This window comes from Equus przewalskii, chromosome 25, assembly GCF_037783145.1.
Source record: "Equus przewalskii isolate Varuska chromosome 25, EquPr2, whole genome shotgun sequence".
In the NCBI taxonomy this organism is placed as follows: domain Eukaryota; kingdom Metazoa; phylum Chordata; class Mammalia; order Perissodactyla; family Equidae; genus Equus; species Equus przewalskii.
In genome coordinates, this window is record NC_091855.1 from 46,006,829 (window position 1) to 46,021,144 (window position 14,316).

The 14,316-nt window shown below is 57.9% G+C and overlaps 1 protein-coding gene across 16 annotated transcripts in view; it reads left to right on the forward strand.

Moving 5' to 3' along the window:
* Window positions 1-442: 442 nt before the first annotated feature.
* Window positions 443-14,316, forward strand: part of PACS2 (phosphofurin acidic cluster sorting protein 2) — a 70,715-nt gene continuing 56,841 nt past the window's right edge. For 5 of the 16 annotated variants that reach the window (XR_011532672.1, XR_011532668.1, XR_011532674.1 and 2 more), the window contains exon 1: window positions 445-651. Coding sequence is in view for 8 of the 16 variants with exons in the window: in XM_070592987.1 (XP_070449088.1) it covers window positions 533-651 (119 nt within the window). In the remaining 8 variants the exon portion in view is untranslated. Of the gene's footprint in view, window positions 652-14,316 lie in introns of all 16 variants that reach the window. The other 11 variants (XR_011532673.1, XM_070592985.1, XM_070592988.1 and 8 more) reach the window with 4 other exon arrangements.

Consider the following 14,316-nt stretch of genomic DNA (forward strand, 5'->3'; position numbering starts at 1 on the left):
GCCGAGCGGGCGCCAGGTCCGGGACAGGAGAGCGCATGGGTTGGCGCGCGGGTTGGACTGACCCGGGTCTCGCCAGGCCCCTCCCGGCCGCTCCCGGGGGGCGGGGCGGGGCGCGCTGGGGCGGGGCCTGTGCGCAGGCGCGGACGCGCGCTCCCGCCGGCCGCGGGCACGGGACGCCTCGCGAGGAGCCGGCAGGGGGTGGGAGGGGCCGTACCTCACTTCCGGCGAGCGCTCCGCGGGACGTGATTGGCCCCAGGGCGGCGGGCGCGCGCCCGCCCAGCCAATCGGCGGCGGCGGCGCGGCCAGGGGGCGGGGGCGCGCGGCGGGGGCGCGCGGCGGGCGGGGTGGGGCGGGGCGGCCGCAGCCTGGTCGCCGCCCGCGGGCCTGTCCGCCGCCCGCCCGGCCGTCCCCGCCGCCCGGCAGCCATGTGACCGCGCCGCCGCCCTCCGCGCGCCCGGCCCGCCCGCCCGCCCGCCGCGCGTCCGCGGCCCGGCCGCAGCCCCAGGCCCGAGGAAGCGGCGGGGCCGGCGCCATGGCCGAGCGGGGCCGCCTGGGCCTGGCCGGCGCGCCCGCCGCGCTCAACACGCCGGTGCCCATGAACCTGTTCGCCACCTGGGAGGTGGACGGCTCCAGCCCCAGCTGCGTGCCCAGGTACGCCGCCGCCGCCGGCGCTTTGTTCCCGCGCGCACCTGCCGGCCGCCCGGGGCCCCCACCCAAGGCCGTCGCGTTTGCGCCCCTCCTCCGGCACGCGCGTCCCTTGCGAGCAGCCCCCGGCGCGCAGAGGGTCCCCGAGGTCTCGGTCCGCGCCGGGCACGGAGCGGCGCGGGTATCTCAGGCCCCGCCGGCTCCGGAGGCTCTCCCGGGCGCTCACCTGGTTAGCTATCAGCCTGCATCGCTGCACCCGCCTACTGATGCGGTGCTGGTGGAGTTGACTTACGGTGTCTCGTCTCTCCACCGGGTACCACAGATTTCCTTTTGCGTCTAACACACTGTCAAGCCTGTGCGGCCTGGGAGTGACCCTCAGGGCGCGCAGTGTCCAGAGGACGCACAAATCTACCACCACGATTGTATTCCTTCGTCCAGTACACGCATTTTTTCATCCTCTTGGGGGTCTGGCGCTATCCTCTCTGTCCTGGCCGGTGGTCATCGCCTTTTACCTGTTTGTACTCTGGCTGGTGATTTAGAGACACTTCTTTGTACGTAAACACTGTTCGTTGCATCCTGCTCTTAATTTTGTCTTCACAAAAGACGCTGCTCTAGCCACTTGGTGGGGAAGCACTCCTTGCCCGTGGGTAGCAGCTGGAGGAGGTTTACCCACATGTCAGCGCACTGGACAGCCCACCTCCACTCAGACTCACAACTTCCCTGTTTCTCCTGTCAGCTTGAGGCTCTGCGGGTTTTCTCCCCACTCGGTGGTCCCTGCTGACCAAGCTCGCAGGCTGAGGGGGAGAGACAAACTGGCACCCAGTCTATTCTGGAATAGATGCTAGGCAGTGAGGGCTGCAGGGAAGAGCTCTCCCTGGGGAGACCTCCCAGTGGGACTTCAGGAGTGCGATCGGGCACAGGAAGTGGTGGGTGTGCACCAAGGGGGCCACGCTCTCTGCCCTGGCTCCTTCAACAGGTGTTGCTGAGTGAGGCACTGGGGACACGGAGGGTGCCAGACAGCAGGGTTTTCCTTCCCACAGCACAGGGCTGGGAGCTCAGGGCATTGGCTGCGCTGAGTGGAAGGGATGGGTGCTTAGCATCACTCCCAGACATGTGTGGGGCCTCCTGCAGGATGCTGTGTCCGTGAAGACTTGACGGTCAGTGTCAGCCAGGGTTTGGGGCGAAGGACTCCAGACCTACCTGCTTGCCTCTCTTCTGGGAATCTCTGGGCCTCAAGGCCAGCCTCAGGAGCATTTCCCCAGCCTGGCCTCCTCTCCTTTTCCCATCTTGGCAATTGCCCCAGCGTTGGGCCTCACAGCCAAGGGTCCTCCTGGACCCTCTTTCTCCCATGCTTCTCTTGTCTGTCTCCCTCTGCAACATCACCACCATCCCCTGGACCGCTTGCGCTGCCTCCTCTGCCAACACTCCCCAAGTCCACACTTGCCTCCTTCCTGGCGGAGTGCCCCCCAGGCAGGGCACAGAGTAACCTGGCTTTGCTGTGCCTCTTCAGCAGCTTCCCGGGGCTCTCTGAAAGACTCCTGAAGTTTTAACCAGAGGGAGGCAGGGCAGGTGGCAGGAGAGGCCAGGCCAGCAGAGGCTGTGTTGAGGGGCCTTGTCAGCCCCCCTTGGAGCTGGTCTAGGAAGCCCACCCTGGTGTGTGTGCAGGGAGAGCATGGAGCAGGATGTAGGGGCCTGGGCTGGACAGCACTAGGTGTTGAGGGCTAACTGGCTCTACCTGGAAGGGATGTGGGGGGAAGAGTAAGGTGGGACAGCAGGTTGTGTTCTGTGGGTGTGGAGTTGATGGACCATGGGGTGAGCAGAGCAGCCGTCAGCGAGGGTGGGCACAGGGTTTATGTGCTGAACGTACAGAGCATGGTTATAGTGAAGCCCCCTTCCTGTCCCGGTGCAGTCCCTCCCGCTGTGAGCTGGTGCTGGTGCCCGGCTTGTACCTCCTGAGCTCGCATCCTCAGGCAGGCTGGTCCCCAGCTTGTACCCCCTGAGCTCGCATCCTCAGGCAGGCTGGTCCCCGGCTTGTACCCCCTGAGCTCGCATCCTCAGGCAGGCTGGTCCCCGGCTTGTACCCCCTGAGCTCGCATCCTCAGGCAGGCTGGTCCCCGGCTTGTACCCCCTGAGCTCGCATCCTCAGGCAGGCTGGTCCCCGGCTTGTACCCCCTGAGCTCGCATCCTCAGGCAGGCTGGTCCCCGGCTTGTACCCCCTGAGCTCGCATCCTCAGGCAGGCTGGTCCCCGGCTTGTACCCCCTGAGCTCGCATCCTCAGGCAGGCTGGTCCCCGGCTTGTACCCCCTGAGCTCGCATCCTCAGGCAGGCTGGTCCCCGGCTTGTACCCCCTGAGCTCGCATCCTCAGGCAGGCTGGTCCCCAGCTTGTACCCCCTGAGCTCGCATCCTCAGGCAGGCTGGTCCCCGGCTTGTACCCCCTGAGCTCGCATCCTCAGGCAGGCTGGTTCTCGTTTTGCTCATTTGGGACTTTGTGTAAAAGGAGTTGTACTTTCTCTGTTTGTTCTCACTTCTTGCCTTTGTCCCATGTTTAAGTTTCTGAGCAGGTGCCGAGCTGATGGCTGTCGATGCCTCAGGGTGGTCCTGTAAGACAACAGTGTGTGTCTATGCTGTGTCAGGGGACCTTTGGCTTGTTTCCAGGTGCTGGCATTCTCGAACCTGTCCTCTGTGTGCGTGCCTCCGGTGGGCAGCAGGCCCGTCGTCAGCATGTGCCCGTAGTGGGGTTTGGGGGTGTGCTGAGTGTTACTACCAGGCGGCTGCCCAGGGCAATTGTGCCTGCTCCGGCCCCCAGCAGCGGGGACGAGAGTCCCTGCTGCTCTACATTCTTGCCAACACTTGCCTGACTTTTAATTTTTGCCAATCTGGTGGGTGTGAAATGGTATTGTGGTTTTAATTTGAATTTCTCTGATTACTAATGTGGGTCATTTGTACTTCCTCGTCAGCAAAATTCCTGTTCATTTCTTTTGCCAATTTTTCTTTCTCCTTTTTTTCCCACTCCTTGAGTCTCAGCAGTTTCTTTAGGGGATGGTGATCCCTTTCCAGCTAGATGTGTGGAAACCGCCCTTTCCTGATGGTGCGTGTTTCTCAGCTGTCTTCGCACAGTTTCTGCCGCCTCCAGAGGCCACTCGGCTCTGGCCTTGGTCTTAGTCTTGTTTCATCCTCTTCCCTTCCCGGTGGTGGCGGGAGAGCTCTGCTCTTCCTGGGAGCTCGTGCTAGGCTCTGGGGCTGCGGCTCTCGGAGGGCTCGGTTTCGTGGATTTCCTCGAGGTAGCCATTGCAGACAGTGCTCCTCCACAGTGACCACGGAGCCACGGTGTCCGATGGTGTCCACCTCCCCTGCCGTCTCCTGCCTGTGCCCCACTGCTGGCAGGCCCAAAGCGTGGCCTCCTGTGTCCCCGGGCTCCAGCAGGGGGCTGGGTCACTTTAGACCCTGGCACTTCCTGCTTAATTTTTTTTCTGTTGAGGTTTATTAATTTCTAAGTTTCATGAGGCTGGGCATCTTTTCACAGCTTATTGTTCACTCCCACTTCCACCTCCACAAACTCCTTGTTCATGGCCTTGGCCCATGTGAGGCATGTCGTTGAGGGTTAGTTTGCACATGGCCCAGGCGGGATGGTCTTAGCTGGAAGTGTGAGTTTTGGGAGCTGTGTGCTGGGTCAGCCGCGCCCCAGCCAGATGGCCGTCTCACCCCCCAGGGCTGCGCTGGCGCCTCCTGTCAGCAGCAGGGGGCAGCTTGGAGCTCCTGGGCCTGGCTTCTCGCTCAGCACCTGCTATAGGGCCCCACCCCTCCCACAGCTTCAGGCGGTCTCTGCTCTGTTGTCTCCTGGTGTTCCGCTGTGGGAATAAACTGCTCTGTTTCCACCTGCTCTTCTTGGTGGCTGTTGGGCTTGTTTCTGGTTTGGGGCTATCTGTGCAAAGCTGCTGTGACCACAGGGCTTCGGGGGACGTGTGTTTTCACTTCTCTTGGGTAATAACTGGCCACAAGGGAGGTGGGCGTGTGTCAGCTTCATAAGAAGCTGCCAGTTTTCTAAGGTGGTGGCACCAGGTTCCACTGCCACTGGCTGTTCTGTGTTACGTTCAGTGTCGTTGTGTTTGTGTATCGGCAGTACCTGCAGTTTTAGCCATTCTAATGGCTGCGTGACGATTTCTCCTCAGGGTTTTATTCTGCATTTATTGTGAGCGGATGTTGAATGTAATCAAACACTTTTCTTTTATTAAGAGTATCATGTGATTCTTCTCCTTTAATTGCTGATGTGGTAGATTACAGGAGTGGATTTTGTATTAAACTAACCTTCCATCCTTGGAAAAATTCCACCGTGGTCATGTGTGTTGCCCTTCCTGTTCAGTGGTGAGTTTAGATTATTAGATTATTGGTTTAGTACTTCTGTGCCCAAGTCTAGGGCTACAGTCTCCCACAGTCTCCCTCTTGTCTTCTGCCCTCATCAAGTTTTGGTGCCAAGACACCTTGCAGAATGAGCTGGAGCGTCTCCTCTTTCGCTGCATCACGGGGAGGTTTGTATAAATCCCGAGTTGTTCATCCCCTGAATGGTCGGGAGAAATCGCCTATGAAATAGCCCAAGCTTGGACTGGCTTTGTGGGAAGTGTAACTCCTGATGCAGGACGCTTTTTTCCCCTTTTGAGTTAGTTTTGGAAATATGTTTTTCTGGAAGTTTGTCTGTTTTGTCCAGATTTTCAGGTTTATTGGTGTAAAGTTGTTCATGATATTATTTTATCCTTTACCTGTCTGCAGGATCTGTAAAGCTGTCCCCTTTTAATTCCTCCCATCAACCGTTTATGCAGGTGGACATGCACACTGTGATCTCTCTGACCAGGGGTTCATCAATTTTTTAAATGAAATATTAGTCCTTACCTTTATTTCCTTCCACTTACATTCCTTAGGTTTATTTTGCTGTTTTTGTTCTGATTTCTTAAGATAAATACGTGGCTTGTTATTTTTCCTCCTCCTTTCCTTTTGCACAAGCATTTAAAGCTACAAAATAAGTGATGCCCTAGCTGCTTCTTAGCAGCTTTTACATGTAGAATTATTCAGTTTAAAATGTTTCTTAAATTTTGCGTTATTCTTTCTTTAACCTGATGGTATGTTTCAAAGTTTCTTAGTATCCACATATGTAGGTCTTTTTTTTACTAGTTACTCTTCCGTTGTGGAATTTGTTTCTTCTTCTCTTTTTTCTATTCGTTTCTGACTTAGTTACATTGTAGTCAGAGAAGGTGATCAATGTGACAGCAAGTATTGAAATCTTTTGGAACTTGCTTTATGGCCCAGTGTGAGGTCAGTCTTCCTCCAAGTTCTGTTAGTACTGAAAAGGAATGAGTGGGGTGGTTGATGGTGGTGTTGGATACCTGTCCCTTAGGTCAAGCTGGGTTCATTCGGTCTTCACATCTGTTTCCTTTTTTAAAACCTTCTAAGCTGGTGTGGATTTGTCCCTTTCTGCTGGAGTTCTGTCACGTTGGGACCAGGTTATGAGGTGCGCACGCGATTCTGGTTGTGACGCGGCCCCTGCCTTTGCCTCTCCGTCTGGTGGTGCTCTTTGCACCTGGACTGGAGACAGTACAGCTCTGGGAGCTCTTTGGGGTAGTATCTGCCTGTTATGTCTTTCCTACGTTTTTTCTTTAAACTTTTCTGTATCCTTACATGTCAGATGTGTCTTTGGTTATTTGGCATGTATCTAGATTTTGTTTTCATTCATTCTGACAATCTTTATTTTTTAACTAGAATATTCAATTCACTGTCATTTATCTGAAGGTATTTGGGTTCATGTCTACTGTTGTATTTTTGTGGTTAGGATTGCCCAGCACTCTCTCTGTTTGTGTCGGTTCTGTCTTACCTTATTCTGCTTGTTTCTTCTTAGTCTCTTTCATCTCTATGAGTTTGAAACTTACCAAGATGTCTATTTCATTAGTGGTTACTGTCAATGGCAATTTGCGTACCTGCTGTTATATTTTAAAGTTAATGTATCTTTATCTCTTCCTGGACAAGAGGGGGGCGTACAGCACATTATTCCCACCCAAACTTTCTCAGTTCTATGCTTTTGTTTAGTGTAATGGAATTGTCTTCTTTTTAAGCCCATGAAAGGTTATTATTGCTTCATCTTGTTAATACTTGATTCACACCAAAACTCACCACTTTTTTTTCTTCGTTCTTCTTGCATCTCACAATGTGGAATCATTTTTCTCCTTTTTCTGTCTGAAAATGCATCTTTAGGATTTCCTTTAATGAGAATCTGCTGAAACTACTGCTCTTTCTGTGTGTATGAGGACATTTATCCTCCTTCCTGGATGGTGGTCTCTGGTTGTGGAGGGTGGTCTCTGGTGGTGGAGTTGCAGGGGGCGTCTCCTCCTTCTGGTGTGGAGGGTGGTCTCTGGTTGTGGAGGGTGGTCTCTGGTGGTGGAGTTCCAGGGGGCATCTCCTCCTTCTGGTGTGGAGGGTGGTCTCTGGTTGTGGAGTTGCAGGGGGCGTCTCCTCCTTCTGGTCTGGAGGGTGGTCTCTGGTGGTGGAGTTCCAGGGGACGTCTCCTTCTGGTGTGGAGGGTGGTCTCTGGTTGTGGAGTTCGAGGGGGCGTCTCCTCCTTCTGGTGTGGAGGGTGGTCTCTGGTTGTGGAGTTCGAGGGGGCGTCTCCTCCTTCTGGTGTGGAGGGTGGTCTCTGGTTGTGGAGTTGCAGGGGGCGTCTCCTCCTTCTGGTGTGGAGGGTGGTCTCTGGTGGTGGAGTTCGAGGGGGCGTCTCCTCCTTCTGGTGTGGAGGGTGGTCTCTGGTGGTGGAGTTCCAGGGGACGTCTCCTTCTGGTGTGGAGGGTGGTCTCTGGTTGTGGAGGTCGAGGGGGCGTCTCCTCCTTCTGGTGTGGAGGGTGGTCTCTGGTGGTGGAGTTTGAGGGGGCGTCTCCTCCTTCTGGTGTGGAGGGTGGTCTCTGGTTGTGGAGTTCGCAGGGGGCGTCTCCTCCTTCTGGTGTGGAGGGTGGTCTCTGGTGGTGGAGTTTGAGGGGGCGTCTCCTCCTTCTGGTGTGGAGGGTGGTCTCTGGTTGTGGAGTTGCAGGGGGCATCTCCTCCTTCTGGTGTGGAGGGTGGTCTCTGGTGGTGGAGTTCCAGGGGGCGTCTCTCCCCTCTGCACATGGCAGGTGCACCTTTCATGACTTTGCTTCGGTTTTGCTATTGAAAAGTCAGCTGTCAGTCCGATGTGACTCTTTTGAAGGTCTGTCCTTCCTCCTGTTCCTTTGCCACCGCTTCTCTGTTGTGTCAGGTGTGGGTTTCTGTTGTTTCCCCCCACGTCCGTGCACTGGTCTTGTTGACTCTGTGAGCTGGTGGCTTTCATTAGTTCTGGGACGTTCTCAGCCAGAACTTTTGTTTGTTGCCGTTCCTTCTCTTCCGTCGTTGTGTCTGCCATGTTCTCTCTTCGCCTCTGGGTATCGACTGGACGTGCATTAGTCCTTCTGCTGGGTGTTAGGGCACAGTGTCCGGCTTGACAGGCTTGCATGTCCCTGGAGCCATGGCCAGTGCCCAGCGTCTTTCTGCTTCTGTCCACGTCTGTCCTTTGGGCCTGGCCTCCGTAAGAGTCAGTGCAGCACACTGGGCACTCTGTGGCAGACAGGGCCCTGGCCATCTGTCAGCCCTGCCCAGAGCCGGGCCGGGAGTAGCTCTGTGGTGACTGTTCCTGTGGTTGAACGAAGATACCACACTCAGGAATGTGGCTTTTGTTTGGAGTTTGGGGACGTCACTGATCTGTTTTGCAGGTGTGGCTCTGGGGGACAGTGCTGGTTGGGTGGTAGACAGCGTCAGACGTAAGTAGGTTGGATGTGTGCATGGGTGGAGCTGGGCGGGGGGCCGTTGGGGGTTCAAGAGTGGGTTCGGGTCTTTGCAGCCTGTGGCAGATGACGGTTGCTCTGAGGAACTGAGGCGGCTGACTCTGGCAGTCCTCGGGCCGTGGGCTGGCGTCCTGCTGCAGTCAGAGCAGCTCCATGGCGCCCAGCCTGTGGTGCCGGGCTGAGCCCCAGGCCCCCTGGGCAGTGGTCTGCCCCTCTGTCTGCAGCAGAGTGGGCGGTTGGTCTCCATGGGGCCCAGTGCTGTGGACACCTTCCCTCCTGCACTGGCTTTTGTGTGGAAGGAAGCACCTGCCTTGGGCCCTGGCGGGCGCTGTGCTGGGGAGTATATGGTCTCATCTGATGCTTAATGACCTGTGAACTAGCTGGGGGCCCCTCGCTTTGCTCTGCTTGTTTAGTGGATGGTGGCACTGAACATTGGCCCTGAAAATAGCATGTGAAAATATTCAGAAGCCAGGGTCCTTCTGCACTGGAGGAGCTGGGTTGTTGGGGCTGTGTCCTCAGTCAAGGTGGATCATGCAAAGGGTTGTGGTGCATAGTGAGAATGTCCCTGTCTTCAAGGACTGAGTTCCTAGAAAGAGCACTTGGTGTTCTTAGGTGTCCCAGCCTGCATGCCCCTCAGTCCAGCCCTGGGGGGCGTGGCAGCGGCCGGGCCTTCTCTCCCTGGGGAGTTCAAGGCTGCGCCCTGGGCCCCCTGCGGGGTTGGGTAAATGGAGGCTTCTGGAACCTTGTGGGGGCCAGAGCGGGTGGTGGAGATGCCAGGGATTGGGCGCGTCTGCCCTTCCTGCTGCCCTGCTCGCCTTTCCTCATTACCCCCTGGCTGGACCACGGCTCCTCGCTGGCCCGCAGGCAGAACCTGGCCATGTGCGGACATGACCCTCCTGGTGGTCTAGCCCTGAGGGCCCTCTTCTTCCGATGGCAGGAGGGGATGGGATTGGATGGCGGAGGGGCCAGGACAGGCAGTGTTTGTGGCAGTGAGGTTCTGCCTCCCAGTCACCAGGACAGCGTGGGGTGGGCTGGGAGGGCCTCACGAGGAGCCCCGCCTGGCCTCTCCTCCTCGTGTGGATACGCTGGGTCTTGCTCTTGGCAGAAGGGGAGGCAGCTCGCATGTCTCATGTCCTGGCCGTCAGCTGGCTCCGTGCCTGTGGGCGTGTGGTGATCCCTCCCCTCCAGCACCTGCAGCCCTGTGCACACTGCGAGGTCCAAGGTGAGCATCATTGCCCTCTGCCTTCCGAGAAGGCAGAACCCCGTCAGCAGGGACCCCTTCGGCAGAGGCCCCACCTGCCTCCTCCCCTGGCCAGGCCAGGGTGCGGACCTGCAGTGGGCAGGCCCTTGGAGGCACTTCCTTCTGCTCAGATGGGGTGACCCTCAGTGAAGGGCCAGCCTGGGTTTCAGCTGCCTCTGCCCCGCGTCAGATGCATGGGCCGCGAGCCTCCTTTGTTGACGCTGGCCTCCTTCATCCTGTTCACCTTACTTTGTAGGGTGCACGTCATCCCTATCAGGACAGCAGTGGGGCCCCTGTAGCAGACGCTCGAGTGAGGTCGCTCGGTGAGCTCCGTGTGAGATGGAGCTGCGGTCCACTGGCATCTTTTGGTGAATTCAAGCCTCCTTTTCTAGGGTAACTCTGCAGCTGACCTCACAGGAGGTCTCTGTGCTGTGGGTGCGAGGATGCATCTTCTTTTGTTGTGGCATAGCCAGTCAGGACTTCGCTGTTTTTAGATGCAAAAGAATTGATGAGCTTTTCCCGCATGATTTGCATTCTCAGGCCTCAGGTGCTGCAGCGTGGGGTTGGCTCTGGGCAGGTGTCCCCAGGCCCCAGGAGGACAGGCCTCACCATGCGTGAGGCTCCTGGCCACCAGTGCCCACGTCCCTGTGTCTGAACTCAGCAGGGTAAGGCTCTTCCCTGCTTGGTGGTGTCGCAGCTCGCATGGGGCTGGTCCCTGCGTCTGGGCCCCTGAGAGTGCCTCAGGCAGGTGTCAAGCTGATGGTGGGCATTCTGGACAGTGAGCCGCTGCACCACACATTCCCTTGGTGTGGGGCGTTGCGGTTTCTTCCCCTGAGCACAACTGAGGGGCTGGTCACCTAGAGATGCTCTGTGTCGGGGTTGGTGGCCCTTCTGCACTCTGGTGGGCCAGGGGCTCCCCGCCGGCCTCCAGGCTGGGCTGTACTCTATGGGAGGGCAGGATGAGCTTTGAGTGTGAAAACCTGTCTTGGGTTCTGGGCTCTCATTGATCGGGGTCGGTGAGCCGAGGAGTCGAAAGAAAGATTTCTTGGACTCTCAAGGTCTAGCAGTGGTGCTCTTTTATTTAGAGAATAGTACAGAATAGCATGGGGACAGGACCCATGGGCAGTGAAGAGCTGTTGCTGCTGCTGCATGGGGATAGGACCCATGGGCAGTCAGAGCTCCTGCTGCTGTTGCATGGGGACAGGACCCATGGGCAGTCAGAGCTCCTGCTGCTGCATGGGGACAGGACCCATGGGCAGTCAGAGCTCCTGCTGCTGCTGCATGGGGACAGGACCCATGGGCAGTCAGAGCTCCTGCTGCTGTTGCATGGGGACAGGACCCATGGGCAATCAGAGCTCCTGCTGTTGCATGGGGACAGGACCCATGGGCAGTCAGAGCTCCTGCTGCTGCTGCATGGGTACAGGACCCATGGGCAATCAGAGCTCCTGCTGCTGCATGGGGACAGGACCCATGGGCAGTGAAGAGCTGCTGCCGCTGCTGCATGGGGACAGGACCCATGGGCAGTAAGAGCTCCTGCTGCTGCCCTGAGTTGAGGGTTAGGGCTAATTTTATAAGGCATGGGTACGTGACTTATTTTTACTGGAAAAAGAAAAGATGATGTAAAAAGTCATTAAATGATTTCAGTGCAGGTGGGGTCTGGTTATCGTGCGGTCGTATAACTTTAGATACGAATCTGGTCATATAGATCGGCATGTAGGTGAGGATGCCCTGGGCTTCTCTCCCTGGGGCAGCCCTAATTCATACCATAAAAATCCACCCGGTCATATAGTTCGGCATGTAGGCCAGGTCACCTTGGGCTTCTCGACCTGGGGCAGCCTTAATCCACATCATCATGACCAACCCTGTGGCTAGGACGCTGCCATCTGTTCCTGCTTGGGGTCCCTGTGGGGGTCCTGGGCTTCCCCCATTCCTCCAGGAGCTCCTGCTGGATTCCACCTTCGCTCCGGGCTTCCTGCTTTAACTGGTTGCAGCATAACTTAAAGTTGTCACGCTTTGGAAAGTTACTGGAGAATGACACGGTTACCTCACCCCAGATTGGTGCGCCCTCCTCTGGCCCGGCCCTGGTGGGAGATGAGCTGAGCATGGCGTGTGTTTACAGACACAGCACTTATCCCATGGAGCATCCAGGGCAGCACATTGAACTCATTTGTGGGTGCCATTTGCTTTGCGAGTGAAAACCAGTCTTGGGACCACGGGGCAGGCCAGGGGGCCCCCAGAGAGAGGAGCGAGGACAGGGTGGGGTCTGAGTTGCAGGTGGAGGACTATGGGGCTGGGCACAGGCCATGCTCTCTCGGAGGGAGGGCGATGGAGGGAGCTTCCCAGAGGAGAGAGCGCAGCAAAGGCCGAGGGTCTGGTGGTGGAGACAGCTGAGGTGGCAGGAGGTGTGCATCTGGGCCTGGTTAGCACTGATCCAGGACTGCCCCATGGGGGTCTGACAGGTGGTGAGGCTGTGCTCAGATGCCGAGGGGCGTGGGGTTCCAGCTCCCCCACCAGCCACTCGCTTCTCAGGCCCTGGGCTGGGAGCGCTGTGAGCACAGAGCCTCACGCTTGCCCTGCTGGCCCGCTGGCTGGCCTCCTGGTTTTGTGCCGAGCGGTGTGGTGCTGGCCTGGCACAGCCGGGGGAAGTGCCCTGCTGCTGGTCCCCGTGGGGGACATGAGGCTGCCACCTCAAGGTCTGGGCTGGGGGATGTCTGATGCCCCTGCCCCCACTCCCCTGCGTGTGCCAAAGAAGACACAGGACCCGCCTGTGGGTTCTGGAACACTGCCCTGGCTCTGGCGGGTCATCGAAGGTTTCAGGCGTGTGTTTGTTAGGAGTCCGAGTCGGGAGCAGGACCACTGACAACCAGGCCCCCAGGGCTGTGCTGGGGTTGTCTGTAGCCTTGATCCTGAGCAGAAAAATGCCTCTTGCAGGAGGCAGACTGACTGCGGGGTGATTGTGGAGGTGGTCTTCTGGGAGAGGCTCCAGACGGAGACTCCTACCTCTCCAGGTGGGAGGAGGAGTCTGGAGGGGGCTCAGCCTGGAGAATAGTTCCCTCAAAAGGCGATAATGACCTGGGAGAAAGCAGCGCCCTCCCCCAGGGCCTGGGCGGGCTGCTCCCGGCTCAGCGACATTCCATCCCCCTCCCACCACCTCACAGAGGCCCGTGGGGGCAGGGACAGCTGCCACCACCGGCTGCTCTTGGGGGCATGGGAACCTGCTACACACTGAGCTCACGGTCACTTGAGAGCCAGGATGTCTGTGTGTGCTCTGTACCTGGAATAGGAGCCGGTGCTGCCGTCTTTAAGCAGAGAAGGCTCTTGGGCGGGTGGGCTGGCCTAGTTGGGTGGGAGAGCGGACGGCTGGAGGAGATGGCTGCACGGACCTCTGGGCGCTGCAGTCAGCCCCCACATCAGCAGCCGTCTATTGAATCCAGCTCCTGGGAGTGAGAGCCCGGTGGGCACCAGTGCAGTGGAATGTCCAGTTAAGCTGCTCACGTGGAGTAAAAGGAAAGCTGGTTTGATGAGCTGCGTTTAGAGAGTTCCTAGTGGCTTTCCTCCTACTTGGGTATCGTTCAGTCACCTTTGAGAGGAGAGTCAAGATGAGAGCCCTTCTCAGTGAGAAAGGAGCCTCGCTGTTGGTGTTACTGACTTCGAGAGAGTGTCAGACTTCTCCGGGACCCGGGGTTGCACCATAGGGATGTTCGTGGGAACAGAGCATTGGCTTTAGGTAATCCTTTCCCCTGGCTGTGGGGCTCGCTAGATTCAGGGCTTGGACTTAACCTCACCCTTGGATTCGGTGAGACGTAGAGCAGCCATCTGCTCTCTCTTCCCCCGGGCGGCCTCTCTCCAAGGCTAGCCTGCGCTTCCCCAGGCAAGGGGCCGCGACACACGGCACACTGGGTCTGTGAAGGCGGAGGCTGCAGAATGAGGTGCAGCTGTGTGCCCACTGATGGGGCCAAGGCCTGGGGAGGAGGGGCGCTGGTGGTTTCTAGGGGCCCAGAGTGCCAGCCTCAACCCCGCCGTGTGGCCCCCATCCTGACCCTCTCCTCTCCTCTCTCACACCTTGTGCGCCCAGCTTGTCATTTCCATCTTCATTCAAGATTTGCTACCTGGCAACTATCACCTTTCCCGCCTGGACGAGAAGCCCCCAGAACCAGAGCTGGCCTGCTGTCACCTGCTGCTGCCCCTGTCCCCCTAGCACCAGCCCAGGGACTGGACTGATGGTCGAGGAGCGGACTTGGGGCCTCCAGAAAGGAGGTCTAGGAGAGTTGGGGGTGCTCGGAGCCCTGGGCTCTGCAATGCAGTAGATCCAGGGGCTGGGGTCTTGAGCATCCTCTGGGGGATCACTATGGTGTTAGCCAAGTGGCCAGAACGTGGTCTCCCGAGAGCCTGTAACCACTCAGCGGGCTTCTCACAATGGCAGGGTGAGGTCCAGGCAGCCCTTTGTTTGGGGCTGTGTGGGGCACAGCTGGGACGTGCACCGGCAGCGTGTTCCCCAGACTGGGACTCCGGGAGACTGGTGGGCTGCTGACTCCCTCGTTGAAAGTGAGCCTGCAGGTCCACAGCAGCCTCATTCCAGACAGCGAGCGCACCTCTGAGGC